The sequence below is a fragment of the Mastigoproctus giganteus genome, chromosome 5 (assembly GCF_048544385.1).
Source record: "Mastigoproctus giganteus isolate SK-2022 chromosome 5, ASM4854438v1, whole genome shotgun sequence".
In the NCBI taxonomy this organism is placed as follows: Eukaryota; Metazoa; Arthropoda; class Arachnida; order Uropygi; family Thelyphonidae; genus Mastigoproctus; species Mastigoproctus giganteus.
This window is the reverse complement of record NC_143579.1, coordinates 67,652,626-67,671,393: the sequence shown is the minus strand read 5'-3', so window position 1 is coordinate 67,671,393 and position 18,768 is coordinate 67,652,626. Positions and strand designations below refer to the sequence as shown.

The 18,768-nt window shown below is 36.8% G+C and overlaps 1 protein-coding gene across 1 annotated transcript in view; it reads right to left on the bottom strand.

Moving 5' to 3' along the window:
- LOC150085465 (uncharacterized) overlaps nt 1-18,768 on the bottom strand; it is a 515,305-nt gene that overhangs the window by 333,158 nt on the left and 163,379 nt on the right. Inside the window, exon 5 of the mRNA XM_090374573.1 lies at nt 29-514. Within this exon, the coding sequence (XP_090230699.1) occupies nt 29-514 (486 nt within the window). The remainder of the gene's footprint in view (nt 1-28; nt 515-18,768) is intronic.

The window sequence follows — 18,768 nt, the reverse complement described above, 5'->3', positions numbered from 1 at the left end:
GCTTGCTAATAACATTTATGAAAAATACCTGAACTACAGAAACCTCCTGATGAGAATTTTTCAGTTGTGTATTGCTATTAAGATGATGGGATGGTGATTCAATTAGGACATCTAACATATCTCTATTTATATTTTCTGCATGGTCTGCATTTTCTTCTTGAATATTACCAGAGTTCAGTGCTGTTGCCATGCCAAAAGAACAAGCACTTGAATTTCTCCTTGGTCTTCCTCTAGGTCTCCCCCTTAATCCACAATGAATCCAATTTCTTCTCCATGTCCATCTTCTTCCTCTGCTGTAATCTCTTCTTTTTCTTCGACCTGAACCCCTGTGTCTACCAGCATTTACTGTGGGCTTATAATGTTCTTGCAAGTGTTTTGCAAAGTCGAGGCAGTCAGTAAAGACTACGCTACATTGAGAACAGTGCCATTGCTGTTGTTCTTCGGTGATGCCTAATTCTTTAGCTCCAAGACCACGTACCACTGATTCATCAACAGGCTGCAACTCTTCACTGAACTGGAAAAAAAAAAAAAAAAAAAAATCTGTTGTAAACTTTTTTTTTTTTTTTTTTTTAAATTACATGTAATTCAACAAAATCTACAAGAAGGTTAAATTTTTAGAATCAATTAAACTATTAAAGTAAATTTCTCACAATATTACATTCATTCCTTTCACATTATAAAAATAAAAACTCCTCTGCACATACTTAATTTAATTAATTAATAAGTTTTTTTCCTTAATTCCAAAGAGAAAATGTCAGTGATGCCACTAACAGGCATCATAAAAGCATCAAGTTTATTTTGCTGGACTAGATACAAATAAATTTTATTTTTCTGAACTACATATGAGCAAGGGTCAAAAATATCCTAAAGAGCAATGGAACCCTGACGGTATCCACAATGTCAGCTATGAGATCATTTTCATTGCATGTTGTGATACCATACTTATTGAGACATTAAAGTGCACAAATATGCAAAATGATTTTGTCTGCATACGATTTTTAGTAAATTTCCAGATCCTGTGATGAAATTTTAGAGCACACCAACTACTAGACAGTATCCTACACTAAAGTAGGATACTGTCACTGTAGAAAGCTTGCAAGAGTATATTCAGAGTTGCATAGCTACTAACTCTGGATTTATCCATTTTTTCCACTCGATTTGGTCCTCTTACAATTATAGCATAGTGACAAAGTTTCTCATGGGCTGCAGTTCTTTATTAAACTTAAAAAAAAAAAAAAAACAGCTGTAAACATCTTTTATTTTAAAATTACATGTAATTCAACAAATCTGCAAGATTAAATTTTTAGCTTCAATTAATTGGGGTTCTCCAATTAGGGTTCTTGATAATAAATTTCACATTTGCCAGTTTCCAATATGGGGGCTTAGAGGGGAACAGGTATCCTGTGTGTTATCAGACACTCAGCCTAAAACACTGATGGATCCAATATCTCTCTATTACAGAAGATTTAGGAGAAGTCCGGTTGGCCTGCCTCCCTAAAATCCACTCATGCACACCTTCTCGATGGTAAGCCCTGTTACGTCACTTAGGTGGCAACGAACGTGTAGAGTGGTTCTCTTCAAGACGCCTGGTCAGCGTGAAGAGGAAAAGACCAAACCCTCCAGCAATGAGAGCACAACAATACAAATGGCCCTCAGTCCCCAGCAGCTTTCACTCTCCCTCTTACGGCAGCGAGAGGATCAGAGTGGAAGCAGAGGGTGCTAAGAATCTCTGGGTACGACCAGGCTGCCATGCACGGAAATTGAACTTGGCCTGTTATAACGTACGATCACTCATCGGTGAAGACAGGATATTAGAGCTGGAAAAGGAATTAGAAAATGTGAATTGGAATATCATCGGTTTGGCTGAAACAAGAAGAAGAAATGAATCACTTATAAGTTTATCAAGTGGAAATCTGCTGTACACCAATGGAAACAGTGAAAGGAGTGAAGGTGGAGTTGGGTTTCTGGTCCATAAAGATTTTAAAAACAACATTTTGGAATTCAAAAGTACGTCACCAAGGGTGTCAAGACTAATACTCAAGATTTCTAAGAGGTACAAGCTAAAGATTATAATGATTTATGCACCAACATCGAGCCATGATGATGAAGAGGTTGAAGAAATGTACACTGAAATTGAGAGTCTTCTAGATGAGCAGAAAACCCACTACACTATTATTATGGGGGACTTCAATGCTAAGGTTGGAAAAAGGCAAAACAGCGCAGAAAGAGGAACTATAGGAAATTTTTGAATTGGTGAAAGAAATAAAAGAGGTGAAAGACTTGTGGAATTTGCAGAATCTCAAGGAATGTCAGTAATGAACACTTTTTTCAAGAAAAGGGTGAACAGAAAGTGGACATGGAAGAGTCCAAATGGATTAACAACTAATGAAATCGACTTCATCCTCACTAACAGAAGATATATTGTGAATGATGTTACCATCCTGAATAAGGTAAATGTTGGAAGTGATCACAGAATGGTAAGATGTACACTTGATATAGATGTAGGAAAGGAAAGGAAAAAACTGACTCGAGTAAATAATACAAAGGTCTTTGAAATAACAGAGGAGGAGAAAAAGCAGTATGTACTGGAACTGAAGAACAAGTTTGAGCTTCTGCAGACTGCTCAGGACCAAGATATCGACGAGGAATATTACAACTTTCTGAAAGTGATAAAGCCCAAGAAACTTATAGGGAAACAGAAATCCAAAGAAGAAAAAATTAGTCAAGAAACACTTGTCATGATGAACCAAAGACACTGACAGGGAGAAAATTGAGTATACTGAGTTATGCAAAGCCATTAGAAAGAGACTCAGAGAGGACATAAGAAGATTTAACACAAGAAAAGTAGAACAAGCATTAAGGGAAAACAAAGGATTTAAATCAGCAGCCATGAGCAGTAATACAGAAAGACAAATGATACTGAAACTGAAGAATAGCGATGATGTACTTATAAACAGCAGAGAAGGCATAATTCAAATAGCAGAAGACTACTATAGAGAATTATACAAGGAGCGAGGGAATGATACCAGCAGTGGGGAAGATGGATTGCAAAGTAGCAACACATACGACATACCCAATATTCTTCCTGATGAGGTAGAACATGTATTGAAGAAAATGAAGAATCGGAAAGCCCCGGGGGAAGATGAAGTTACTGTAGAGTTGTTAAAATTGGGAGGAAGAGACATAACACAAAAACTGGCAAGGCTCTTCACAAAGTGCATTAGAAAAGGTGTGATGCCTAAGCAGTGGAATAATGCAATCATAGTTTTGCTGCATAAGAAAGGAGATAAATCAGAAATTGGAAATTATAGACCAATTAGCTTGTTATCCCATATCTACAAGTTGTTCACAAGGGTCATTACTAACAGATTAGAAAGAATACTTGATGAGAATCAACCAAAAAAGCAAGCTGGCTTTAGGACAGGATTCTCAACTATGGATCACCTTCACGTAATATCACAGCTAATGGAGAAAGCAAATGAATATAAAATACCATTATGCCTGGCATTTGTGGATTATGAAAAGGCATTTGACTCCATACAGCATAAGGCAATGTTTGGGGCACTGGAAAGACAAGGCATAGATACTCCATATATTATGATTTTGAAGAAAATATATAAGAGTGCTACATCCTTTATTAGACTAGACAAAGACAGTAGGAAATTTAAAATCGAGAAAGGAGTCCGACAAGGAGACACAATATCTCCGAAGCTGTTTACTGCTGCCCTTGAGGAAGCTTTCAGAAGATTAGACTGGTCGCAGAAAGGAGTCAATGTGAACGGAGAGTACTTAAACCATTTACGATTTGCAGATGACATTGTGGTCATAAGCCACGATCCCAAAGAATTAGAGGAAAATCTTAATCAGTTATGCACAGTTAGTAAGGATTTTGGACTAAAGATGAATATGGCTAAAACAAAAGTAATGATGAACAAGTATGCCACGGAAAGGGAAATAATGATTGAAGGAGCAGTAATTGAAAAGGTGGAGTCATATACTTATCTGGGACAAGTTATTAGCTGTAATAATGATAAATGGCTGGAAGTCAAGAGAAGAATAAATTTTGGATGGATAGCATTCAGGAAATATAGTCACATACTGAAGAGCAATATCCCAGTTTGTCTGAAACGTAAAATAATGAACCAATGTATACTCCCCACCATGACTTATGGAAGTGAAACTTGGGCACTCACCAAAAGAATGGAAGAGAAGCTAAGAACTACACAGCGAAGAATGGAACGAATTATATTGGGAATCAGACTGTTAGATAAGAAGAGAAACACATGGATTAGGCAGCAAACTCAAGTAAAGGACATTCTTATCAAAACTAAAGAACTAAAATGGTCTTGGGCAGGACACATAGCTAGAAGACATGATGACAGATGGACTAAGAAAATAACAGAATGGTACCCAAGAGGAGCTAGAAGAAAACCTGGAAGACAAAGGCGGAGATGGATAGATGAAATTCATGAGTTTTTGAGTAGTAAATGGGTGGCCAGTGCTCAAAACAGAAGGAACTGGAAAGTTGCTGGAGAGGCCTTCATCCTGCAGTGGATTGAAAATGGCTGATGATGATGATGATGAATATGGGGGAAAGGATCCTGTGCTAAGACATTTATTAAATAAATCCAGGAAAATGGACGAATTTGTTTGTACAGCTTTTTTGAAATTTCGGGTTCCAGGAGATCCGGACCAGGACATTTTCTCTCCTTCATTGTGGCAAGAGCCTGCTGCAGTTTGTCAGCAGTAAAGGACTGCTCTACTTGTGCAGTATTATACTCCTTGTTCTGTTGGATTATTGCAAATTGGGATGAGGTCAGTGGTTGGTTCTCATTAGGAAAAAGAGCATCCAATATATTGGTTATAGATTGGTTCCAGGTGGTTGTCATAGTTCCTTGTGGGGTCATAGTAGAGTTAATGGCTTCTCCTCTGGGGAATTTATTTGTAGTGATCCGATATACAACACCCCAAAGGTAAGTGATTCCTGCTGTGGTGACCAGATTCTTCCATGATGTTCTTTTCCTAGACCGGATAAGGCTGTATACTGGTTCCTTAATGTTCTGTAGACATTTCTGAGGGCTTCAACTTCGGCAGGTAGCCAAGGTGCCCGGGCCCTCTGAAATAGTTTTCTTGCAAAGTGCACTTCTCTACGCAACTGGGTCAGCTCTGGAGACCACCATGGGACTGCTCCTGAGCAAGGGTTTTTCCTCTTAATGGCTTTGTTAGAAGCTCTGGTGATAATATCTGTAATGGTTCTTTGATGTTGATCTGTGTCCGCATTGGTCAGAGATGTTGGGAAGTGAGGGGCTTGAAGTTGTGTTTGAAGAGCGTCAACGAAGTGGTTCCAGTCGGCCTTGTCAGTGGTGTATTGATTCTCGAGTCGACGGGCTGGTGGAGTTGCATCGATGGATCTTGTGAGGTTAAAGGTAATAACTCTGTGATCCGAAGTAGTCCAGGCTTCATTGACATACCAGTTTGCTAGTTTCCCTGAGAGTGATCAAGTTGCAAGGGTAATATCGATTGTTGATTCCCAAAGGGTGCTGGAGAAAGTTGGTAGGTTGTTTGGAAGATTCTGTATCCTGTAAGAGGAGGTTGCTAGGTATTCATCCAGGTGTTGGCCATTGTAGGTGCCCGGGCGGTCCCCAGTGGTACTGAACCACATCAGCGATCTGCAATTGACATCTGCTCTGATAATTATTTTCCCATTTGGTAGGGTATTACTCAATTCTTGGAGATAGTTGACTGCTGCAGTGATGTCATCACCGGGTCTGCAGTAAAGAGAGACAACATGAAACGAGCCCAAGGGGCTAATAACCTGTGCACATACAGCCCGTGGGGAGCAGAGTGATGAGATATCGGTTATAGTAATATGTGGGTTATGAATGATTATTGCTGTCCATGGAGTTTCATTCTCAGCTTGGACAATCTTGTAATGCAGGGGATATCCCCTGACTTGCTTACTGTGCGTGTAGGGTTCCTGTACTAGTATTATATCAGTGCTATCTTCATCTGCTTTTATCCGAATTTGGTCAGCCACAGCTTTAGCCCTCTGTGCATTTATTTGAATAAACTTTAGTATTCTAGTATTGTATGGTTTAGGCCGTGCTGCCACAATCGGTTTTTTGCTGCTGGTTCCATCTTGCTTTCAAATCTAAATTTTTTTGCTGTTATTGAAAAACATTTCTGAACAACACACCAGAATAATCAGCACAACTTAGAGAATGATTATGAATGAAAATTGCAAAATAGAAACTTGTGCTAATAGTGTTGTTCTCTATTACGGGCAATAATCTTGTATTATTTGTGTAGTGCAAAGCTAATTAGCCAGCATAGTAGTGACACATTATAATGTCTTTTAGTAAGATGTAAAAAAAAATATAGTGTAAAATTTCAGAAGACATACAGTATATACAAGATTTTCCATGTATTGTAAAATCTGAAAAAGGTAACATGTTTGCTTTGTGTAACATATGTAGATGTGATTTTTCAATTTCAAGCAAGAGGAAATGTAATCAGACATTTGCAAACAAATAAGTATAATTACAATATGCAGTGCATAGAAAGAAATACAAAAGTAATGTTTTTTCATGATGGCAATAATGTCATATGTGACAAATGTTTATTTACATCTTTTGTGATAGAACATAATCATTCTCTAAGTTGTGCTGATTATTCTGGTGTGTTGTTGAAAAATGTTTCTCAATAACAGCAAAAAAATTCAGTTCTGGAAAAACAAAACAAGATTTTATTAGTGAAATTGCATGAAAAATGAGCATTTTTGATTGCAACATATGGCAATAATCAAAGTGATTCCAAGCTATAACCCACTGTGGTTACTTTTTGTAACAAAAAAAAAAAAAAAAATCAAATCAAAAGCAGCTTCCTCTCAGTGCCATTATTAGAGGTGAGACTCTACATGGTACAACACTGGACACCATCTTCTGAACAACCTGAAAAAGCATGTGGGATTCCCTTAAAAAACTGGCTGCACTTCAATGTCGATAATGTGTCTATTATGGTATGCTTAAAAACTGGAGGAGTTTATCAACAATAAACCGAGCAGTTTGTTAAAAATTCTACTTGGTAAGATAGCACATTTCTGTCAATTAGTTTTCCATTTCCAATATTTTAAAGTTCATTTTTAAAGCAAACTCTCCTTTTGAAGATTTTGGCAAATCATTATACTGGTATTACTACAAAGATACTTTACCACTGTGAAAATAGTGTGTGTGTGCAGAGAGAAAGACAGAGATGGCACAAACCTCTTTAGTAGTGATAAATATGTGAAATGCCTGAATGCTGAATTACAAATAAACATCTGTAAATCTTCCTTTTGTAGATGTGATTTTTCAATTTCACCTTTCTCAAAGCCACTATCAAGTATTGGTAAATGAGCAATGCTATATCAATAAAACACATGAAACAAGATCCACTATAATATTCTATTCACATTTAACCAGTCAAGCAGTGTTCTTTAAAATCTGCATGTGGCCAGTCTTTTATCTTGAAAACAGCTTGCACACATTTACACACACTTACAAACTGTATAAATCAGTTACTTTCACATAAGGGGCCAGTCATGGTCCAGTGGTTAGCATGCATGATGACAAACAAGAAAGTTCCAAGTTTGAGTGCATACACTACCACTACCACAAATCTTTTGGTCTCAGCTGTCTATAGAATAACTTGAAACATTTATTTATTAATAATAATGACTTTACTTTCTATCGTGAAGTATAAGCGCACGTGCTCGCACGCGCGCACACACACACACACACTGATCCTCCATGGCGGCTCAGTCTGCACAAAACATCACTGTGGTCTGAATTTGATATCCCATTGATACTGGAGAAATTTCTAAAGTTCTTTTAGATTGAGGCTGTAATTAGCTGATTTCAGGTAGAGGGAGTAGAATTCTCCAGTGGGTTATTCCAGGTTTTTCCGCCCACACAACATGCAAATCAGCATGACCACACTTCTATGGACATAATACACATAAAAGTTATGAGCATATGCTTGGGCACCATTAAAACCAATATTTTATTTATTAATGTATACACACTGTATTAACAAAAATATTCAGATACCCCTACACAAATACTGTACACAAAGATAGACATCTCCTGTACGTGCACATCAGATCAGCTCAGATACAGCACTACAAACCTCACTGGGTTGTGAATCAGAACTTACAGACTTTTAATTCAGTAACCTTTTTGTGTGCACAAATGTGAATCACATGACTCATCCAAGATCCACTTCGTGGATGTTACTGTGACTCAAACATCTGCAGAAAACATCATGGAGCAGGTCCAAGAGCCCATAGGAACATCTATCTGCAGGGAGATTCATGGTCTTGCATTCAATGATAAAGCACTTGCACGTAATCCCAATATCATGATCACTAATGTGAAATAGTGCTCAAGTATTAATATCAGTACTGACAAATGATGTGAGGAATTGAGCTTATGTAGCACCAGTCAAAAAAAAACAAACAAACAAACACTACCCAATCATCTGCCTGTTCCCTCTAATAATTAATTCTCCCTTATTCCTTATAAATTTCTTTTCAGAAATTTCCATTTCAGACTGTGTCCTATATAGATGTCTACAAGATAAAGAAGACAGCCTACTATAATGCTGCTGCTGCTGTTGTTAATGGTTTCATGGCCATCAGCATTTTAGGTTATTGTTGTTGTTTGTTATTTAGTTTTTAGGAGCATTAGCAACTAAGGCCATATTGCTCCGGGGATATGCGGTGGTCATTCCCTGACCTTTCCGCATCCTCCGTATTTGGTGGTCACGGGCTCGAACCCCGGTCTAATCAAGAAGCGTGTGCTACACACTGCTGCTCCTACCCACCTGGCTACGGAGGCGCCGCATTTTAGGTTATTGCACCGAAGTATAATGTCTATATAAGTGTATGTTCACAGGCTGATTTTCCTGTTGTGCAGGTTGAAGCACCCAGAATAACTCAAGTTAACATCCTATTTCCTCTGACTGAGATTGGTCAACTAGTCTGGATTGAAGAAGCCTTTAAGAAAGATTAATCCCAGACCTCTCCAAATAAGTAACTGGCAAAATCACTATTCTGTCAGGAAAGATCTACTGATGTATTATATTATAATGCCACATACTATAATGTCATACACATCATTAGCACTTGGCGCCTCCGTAGCCAGGTGGGAAGGAGCAGCAGTGCATAGCACACGCTTCTTGATTAGACCGGGGTTCGAGCCCGTCACCACCAAATACGGAGAATGCGCGGAAAGGTCAGGGAATGACCACCGCATATCCCGGAGCAATATGGCCTTAGTTGCTAATGCTCCTAAAAACCAAATAACAAATAACAACAACAACAACATCATTAGCATAGCTGATATTATACATATCTTGTAATTATCACATCCAAGCATTATTTGATAATTTTATGTACGCACTGATTCATGTTTTGAATTTGTGTTCTGTGACACCATCATGAATTTATACTCTTACAGCATGAACATTTCTAAGAGCTTTTATTTTCATCCAATAATTTATAATAGGTAAAAAAATTATTCTTCAATAATTTCTGAATTCACAGACACATTCTTTCAATTACGCAAACTATTATATCTAAAAATACACGTTGATTTTGCATACTCTGCAAAAGAAAGGTTTTTAATTTGCAAAAATATAAAAATATTTTATATTTTTGCAAATTAAATATAAAATATAAAATTTAAAACTAAAATTTACTACATTACTCTGAATTATTGAATATAGAAGTGAAGAGCTGAAAAAAGTGACATTACTTTAGTGGCTTATGTTATCACGCAAAGAAAGTTTGGTTACCGAAATTGGATTTTATCCCAATTGTATAAAGTTTCACAACATCAATGCCAATATCTATAATTGAAGTATGAGTATGGGGATAGTCAAATGAAAATAGATCGATTGTCTAAAATTACAAGCCACCACAATGAGTATAAATTTAGAGATTGATACTGATTCTTCTACTGAAAAATAGGGGTTTGAAATACTGAAACTACTGCAAATCAGCCAGCCTACTGAAAAATAGGTTGGCTGATTTGCATGTACAAGGATGATGCATGTGCCGTATTGTTTCAGCAACAGCAGAGGTGGGTGCATCCAAACAGCTAGTAAAACATAGTGTTATTCAGAAATTCGATAGCACATATCATTAACAATTACAAGTCACATCCACAAGCATGCAAATGGGAAAACTGTTATTGTAAAGGGAAGAAAAACTTTGGAGGATGGTCCTCACCCATGAAAAACTTTCAAAATCACCAAAGAAAGAAAGTCCTGGCAGATATCATGATGGATCAGTGTACAACAGCTGATGTTGCCAGGGGCTGAATATCGCAATGACATATAGAAATGTTTGGAAATGTGATTGTGCCTTCAGTACTTAATGAAGAGAAAAGAAATTACTCTTTTTTTTTTTTTTTTTTTTTTGATCCCACAGCGACTATCAGTAAGGGCATTCTGAACCAGAGAGCAAGGCAACATGGAATGCTCATATTGTTTGACTTAAGTACCAAAATTATACATGAATCTTCTTCAGATTTGATCTGTGATGTGTTAACACATTGTCATAATGTTAATAAAATAATAGATTCAAAGGAACACTAATTTTTTTTTCAAAAATTATACTCTGATAAATATACGAAATTATCCATAAAAAAATTTAACCAAAATCATATCTGGATCTGCTAAGCCATTTAGATTCATTATACATTAAAGAATATGGTCTGCAATGCTACATGGAATCACACTGCTTGAATGGTAAAGTGAAGTGTGACGTAAATGGCAGAAGCTGCTTTTAAGTGACAAATCTCATTGCACAATGTTAGTTTGACAGATGTGTTTCGTTGTGGGGATTGCTTGGAACCTCCTATAATAGAGTGCTTACTGACAGTGTATCATCTCAACCGTGAAGTTTGGTGGAGGTAAACTAATGGTATACAGACTTTTTCAGTTGATTTGAACTTGGTTTGCCAGTGATAGTGCCTAAATCATATGCAGTCCATTACTTGATTGTTTTGGACATTTATACTCTACTTGCATTATAGCAGTATAATCGAAATTGGCCCTGATGCTACAACATGGCAACACTATGTCATTTAGTGAGAATCATAATGACATATTGAACTGATTTTAATTGTGGCCCCTGCCACTAGGTGGTGCCACCTGTTCCACCATTATGTGGATGACATCGTTGGTTGCGTGATGTGCCTCTCTCAGACCCAGGTGAGTTTTCACTACCAGCTTGCTGCTTTCCATGATCCTTTGCACAACCATGTGACTCTCTGCTCCGAGCTCCAATGTTTTTTTCCAATTGCTGCTTCCCATAATACTTTGCGCAGGCCGGACTCAGCTATTATTATTTTTTTTTATTTTAAATTTTGCTGCTGGATGGCAGTACATGTTTTATTTCATAAAAATAATTTAATTTGGTGGGATTCGAACTGAGGTCTATGGGCAAGTATCCTAAATGGGAATATTATGTGAAATTATAAAGTTTTGAAATTAATTTCAACGAGATGAATTTTTAAATTCTAAGGAAAAATTAGAAGTTAAATGAAATTTCCTGACTGTGGTTAAAGTTTGTTTGTTTTTTTTTTGTTTTTTTTTTTGTTTTTAGGAGCATTAGCAACTTAGGCCATATTGCTCCGGGATATGCGGTGGTCATTCCCTGTCCTTTCCGCATCCTCTGTATTTGGTGGTGACGGGCTCGAACCCCGGTCTAATCAAAAAGCGTGTGCTACGCACTGCTGCTCCTTCCCACCTGGCTATGGAGGCGCCTTGTGGTTAAAGTTTGAACATAAATAAACCCATGTCTGAAAATTATAAGGTAAACATAATTTCCAAGCAGTAATTATAATAGTCTTATTATTCTGGTTAAAATTCAAAAATCGTCATTAAAGACAGTTTTAATGAATGAAAGTCTTTTATTTGAATACTAAAAGAGACAATATCGATATTCACAGATCTTTATATTCAATATTCACAGATCTTTAATAGTAATAAAGGTCTAAATTCAGATAACATACCATTTTGAGGACAGTCCATTCTTTTTTTTTCATTTCACGTACGAAGTCCAAGTACTGTTTGAGAAAGTATTCATCACTTGCTTGCAGTATGGAAAAATTTTCGAATTCCACCTTGTGGCACTGAAGTAATTGTGATGTCATCAAAGATGAACACCTCCTCTGGTAAAACCTACAGCCGCTTTTCAAGGGATGCTTTCTCCCTCCTAATTCTCTAACAGGGCACTTATAGCATCGTCCTGTTAGAGAATTTGGGAATACCCCTCGATCTGCTCACTGTTCACCAGCGCAACTTCTCAGTATGTGGGCCAGATGGTCAGATAAGTTTTACAAGTATGACTAAGTTGTAGAATGGTAATCCTTTTAGCTCTCTTAATTCGAGCAATTAGTGCTGCTCTCTTAATTAGCAGCACTAATTGCCTAAATTGCTTGAAGTGCAAACTGTGTGTACCCTTAAATCCCTCCTAATCCATTCGTTAAGTTTCCGTTGAGTGAAAATTTTCTTCACTCAACGGAAACTACTGTATTTTAAATGAAATTACCAAGGGGAATTCAAAAAAATTCGCTAAATAGAAAAATTAGCTATAATGGAGTTAATTAAACAGAGGTCCGATTGCATTAGCATTAGCAGAGGCATTTGATGCAAGAAAGCAAGCTTATGCAGCATCAGCCAAAAAAAAAATAAAGTAAAATAAATAAATAAAAAATAACCACTTCCACTTCACCCCTCTGTTCGTTCGAAATACCTGTTCAGCTGAGCCTTAAACTTATTTAGGCTATCAACTTCCAAGACAAGGGATGGAATTCTGTTCCACCTACCAACCACCCGCTGGCTAAAGGCAAATTTCCGCACATCTATCCTACATCTGCTTTCCTCAATTTGAATTTATGCCCTCTCAGGTGATTATTCTGAGCAAGAGTAAGAATCCCATCAGCATTGAGCATGCTCAAACCATTCAAGGCTTTGTACACCTCTGAGCAATTTAAAATTCTAAAAATGGTTATAAAGTTTTATGTAGCAAATATCTTAACAACAGACAGTGAAAAATGAAAATTTAGTTAAATAACTATAAGCTTATTTGAATAGTAGGTAAAAATGGGAAAAAAATTTACCGAATATTACAAATTTTGAAATGTACTACATCCAAATGTCACTGTTAACACTTAATATGCCGAACCGTTGCATACCGTCCCAAAAAAAAAGCCCTGCCTGTACCTATCGCTCTATATTTGTATAATTGTTTATAATTATATAATCAATTATACAAATTGTTTATATAATTGTAAACAATGTGTATAATTTATTTTAAATGAATTTTAATTCATTTAAAATAAATAAGAAAAGATATTTTGTATTTGGGATAGAGAGAAAGTAGAAATGTGATACTGAATGTTAAATGTAAAGCATATTTTATTAACAGCATGGCACCTGTGGAAAGTGCCTCACTTGCACACCCCTAGCGCAGGCCCTGGCTTTCGGTAACATAAAGGGTACCTTCCTGTTTAATTTTACTGCAAGGGACTTTTCAGAATAAAACACCTATTGTTACTGTCTTTATGCCACTTGACATTATTTCCAAATGTAATATTGACAAGTACTTTCCATCCATTTGAAGCAGAAAACATTCTCCACTACCTACACTGTAATAGATTACCTTCCATGCTATAAAGGATTATTACTGTTCAGTGACATAGCAGGGTAGGGTCAGCAGATACATTGTATCCTCCTGATACTGAAATCTGATATTGTGGTGCATTTTTAGAAAAGTAAAACGGTGATATACATCGTACAACTTAAGCATTTATTCAGTGTTTTTAAAAATGCTAAATTTTATATCTATAATTCATCGTTTATGTAGTATTTTTTCAGTTAATTTTGTTTCACATGTTTATTTTCGTAATTGTATAGGTACTGCTTATATTTTATAAAACATATCATATGTAACGAATATATGTAACCAATAAAAAAAAAAAATACTAAATATATTAATAAAATAATCATTTATAAAATAGTTTGTTGTTATTATTTACACGTTTAATAAAATGTTTTTGTAATACAGACATATATAGATATTCAAGTACCTCTTATATAAAACCAAAAATAACAGGTAGATTAGCATTAGGCAGTTGTGCTTTTCTGTGAGTGTCTAACAAAAAATCCTGGTTATGCCACTGTTTGATTTTACAAATGTTCATGCGAAGTTCCTTTGAAACCAGTTTTTGAAGTTTATAATGCAGCTATCAACAGAAATATTTTCTGGAAACTTTGTTAGAAGAAAAAAAAATATATATCCAGAAAAAGATATTGTTCCTTAAAAATTATTACAATAAAGCAAACTTTTCTTTTACTAAATGCGAATTGCAGCGTTATCAGTTTTACGTCAGTTTTATCTGTTTTCAGTATAGCTTCCAATAGATGAATTTCCTTGATTTTGTGTTAACAGATGCAATACACAGTGAAGAAAGGAAGTACGACCTTCTTGTTTTTTAAAAACAATTCATTGCAATTCTTTCAGTTATGTTTCTTATGCCAAGAAACAGTTGCGTGCATTTTTAAATTTTTTTTTCGTGTATCATGCTCATGAGTGACGGGGTCTTCTGTGTCACTCACTGCTCCATGTAACTTAATGTGCTTTAGCCAGCGGTAGAGCACATACTCAGGAAATTCAAACAAATTCTGTGATCAAAGTCAATGCCGGATTGTTTTTCTTGGAAATAATTAGAAAATGAACGTACATTTTTGCTGTTTGCGCATTAATTAATGGATTTCTGAATTTTAAAGATGGGACATCAAAGAAAATATTTCTGTTTATATATATTGAGAGTTTCAATTTTGTAGATAGAATAGAAATAATTAGTTAATTTAACTATGGTAATTTTTGCCCCAGCAGACTAACAATGGTGAAAACAGGGCGGAGTGGGATGGAACTGAAGCAGAGTGTTCATTCGAAATAATATTCCTCTAAAATTGCTAGCCAAGAAAATTCCTACAAAAGCTGCCACGTAGGGAAGAGGGTGAGGGAAAGGAAGCACAAAGGAAATAAGCGTGTCCTGGCTGATTTCCCACATCACCATATACAAGCTTATTGCCGAAATGCCGCTAGCCATTGTCAGTTAAACAAACAGCAGACTCGCAAAATTCTTGAAAATTCAACAACCAGCTTGCATGAGCCAGCTCCAGCACGCCACTGCCAGAGTACCACATTAGACTGCAACTAAAACAGCCTTTTCCAAACAGATTTCGGCTAACATAGGCAAATGTAGGCTACCATAGTAATAGAGGCATGTGATGCAAGAAAACAAGCGTATGAGCTTATGTAGCATCAGCCAAAAAAAAAAAAAAATTCACACAACCATTCCCTCTAAATATTTGTCCACTTCCTCCTTGAATTTATTTAAGCTATCAACTTCCACAACGACAGTTGGAAGTTTGTTCCAGCAATTAACCACCTGCTGGCTAAAGGCAAATTTCCGCACATCTATTCTACAACTGTCTTTCCTCAATTTGAATTTAAGCCCCCCTTAGGTTCGTAATCTGAGCAAGTGGAAGAATCCCATCAGAATTTAGCATGCTCAACCCATTCAAGGCCTTATACATCTCAATCAGATCACCTCGCAGGTGTCTAATCTCCAGATGCTGCAACTTACAGAACTTAAGCTTCTCTTGGTAAGAGGATCCCTTCATTCCCCTCACCAATCTTGTTGCCCTTCTCTGTACACACTCAAGCAAATCTACATCCTTCCTAAAATGAGGCCTCCAGACCTGTATGCAGTACTCAAGGCGTGGCCTGACCACTGCCTTATACAAAGGGATAATTAGCTCCTTTTTTCCTGCTAGCAAAATTCCTGTATATTATTGACAAAACCCCATGACCTGGTTTTGCAGCCTGTCTGCATTGCTCTGATAACTTCATATCTGACTGCACAATTACTCCCAGGTCTTTTTCATTTTCTACCATCCTAAGTGTAGTACCACACAGTTAGTACATTTCTCTGGGGTTACTTCTACTCATATGCAGTACTTTGCATTTGTCAATGTTAAACTTCAGTTGCCACTTGTCAGCCCATCTGCCCAAATTTTCTAGATCCTGTTGCAGTAGAACACTGCCATTACTGTCATTAACAACCCTGCCAACCTTTGTATCATCTGCAAACTTCGACACTAAGCCTGATATACCTTCATCAATATCATTGATAAATATACAAAACAACAGTGGCCCAACATTGAACCCTGTGGAACTCCACTAATAACATTAGTCCACGAAGAGCAGAGTCCATTGATTACTAACTACTCTCTGTCTTCTCCCACTCGACCACCCTTTTATCCATTGTAGCAACTTACCCTTAATACCATCCTGCTCAAATTTGTACAGTAGTCTTCCATGCGCAACAGTGTCAAAAGCTTTCCTGAAATCCGAGTATATGATATCAAAATTATTTTTTGCATCCAGTTCCTTTGTAACCACATCATAGTATCCAATTAAATTTGTCAGACAAGATTTTCCTTAACAAACCCATGCTGTGTCTGAATAATTACTGCAGTCTTGTCTAGATGATCCTGCAATGCATCTTTAACCAGTGACTCCATTATTTTCCCTGGAACAGAAGTTAAACAAACGGGTCTGTAATTACTCGTGTCACTCTTCGATCCCCCTTTGTGAATTGGGGATACATTTACACATCTCCAGTCCATGGGGACCTCACCTGAATCCAAGGATGCTCTCATAATTATAGCTAAGGGTTTGCTTACTTCCTTTGCCACCTCCTTTAATATAACTAGATAGATCCCATCCAGCCCAGATGCCTTTCCTATGTTTAACTTCAACAATTTCTCCTCCACTTTGCTCTCAATTATTATAAAATCATTAAGCACTTTGCTATAATTTGATAACCTTCTGGCATTTTCCTTCCTTAATAACTCCTCATGTGTGAATGTAGATGCAAAATACTCATTCAGTTGTCTGCTATCTGAGCAAGATCATCAACAGTCGAACCATCAATATCAAGTGGACCAATCTGATTTATTCCCTTTCTTTTAATGTCTATATAAGTAAAGAAATCCTTGCTGTTTTTCTTAGCATCCTTTTCCAAAGGTTTCTCGTAATCTGCCGTTACCTGCCTAACCTCCTTTGTGACTTGACTACAGACTAGCATATATTTTGTTGTTTTGTATATTTATCAATGATATTGATAAGGGTATATCAGGCTAAGTGTCGAAGTTTGCAGATGATACAAAGGTTGGCAGGGTTGTTAATAACAGTAATGGCAGTGTGCTACTGCAACAGGATCTAGAAATTTTGGGAAGATGGGCTGAGAAGTGGCAACTGAAGTTTAACATTGGCAAATGCAAAGTACTGCATATGGGTAGAAGTAAACCCAGAGAAACATACCAACTGTGTGGTACTACACTTAAGGTGGTAGAAAATGAAAAAGACCTGGGAATAATTGTGCAGTCAGATATGAAGTTTTCTGAGCAATGTAGACAGGCTGCCAGGGCAGGTCATGGGGTTTTGTCAATGATATACAGAAATTTTACTAGCAGGGAAAAGAAGGTGATTGTCCCTCTGTATAAGGCAATGGTCAGGCCACGCCTTGGGTACTGTAGGTACTGGTCTGGAGGCCTCATTTTAGGAAGGATGTAGATTTGCTTGAGCATGTACAGAGAAGGGCAACAAGATTGGTGAGGGGAATGAAGGGATCCTCTTACCAAGAGAGGCTTAAGTTCTGCAAATTGCAACGGCTGGAGACTAGGCACCTGCGAGGTGATCTGATTGAGGTGTATAAGGCCTTGAACGGGTTGAGCGTTGAATTCTGATGGGATGCTTCCCCTTGTTCAGATTACAAACCTAAGGGGACATAAATTCAAATTGAGGAAAGACAGATGTAGAATAGATGTGTGGAAATTTGCCTTTAACCAGTGGGTGGTTAATTGCTGGAACAAACTTCCATCTGTTGCAGACATTGAAAGCTTAAATAAATTCAAGGGAGAACTGGACAAACATTTAGAGGGAATGGTTGTGTTAATTTTTTTTTTTTTTTTTGCTGATGCTGCATAAGCTCCTATGCTTGCTTTCTTGCATCACATGCCATGATTACTATATCTACAATAGGTTTCTGTGTCACCTGAAAAATCCCATGCATTTTTCTTCTCTACCACAAGTCTCATTAGTCCATTTGTACATACATACTCACAATGTATGTACGTTATGGCAATATAATGGAAACTGGCCTTGATGCTATCAGTATGGCATCACTCTGTGTCCTTTAATGAGGATTGTACAGAACTGGCTTGTGGATAATGACATTAATAACCAATTAAAATACCTGTGGGATTGACCAAAATACCATATTAGGCTGCAACCAAAACAGCCTTCTGCAAACAGAATCAGGTAACTGTTTTGCAAAATTTACATAAGCAAATTCCAGCCGACACTTACTAGAAATTGGAAAAAAGTATACATACCCATAAGAATGTTCCCACTAATTTTTAATGACCTCTGTACACAAATTTTCAAGTTGTGTAATTTTTTTTTTAGTGACAAAAACTTTGTTGCACACTAAATTGAGTGTTATAAAACTGCAAACCTAAAATTATTTTTTGTTAATATAGTCATTCCCATAGCTAATATTGTATTTATACATTTTAACAGAAAATATGAGTGTTGTCAACAGACATTACTGAAAAGTCTCCAAATAAAGCACTAAAAGTCTT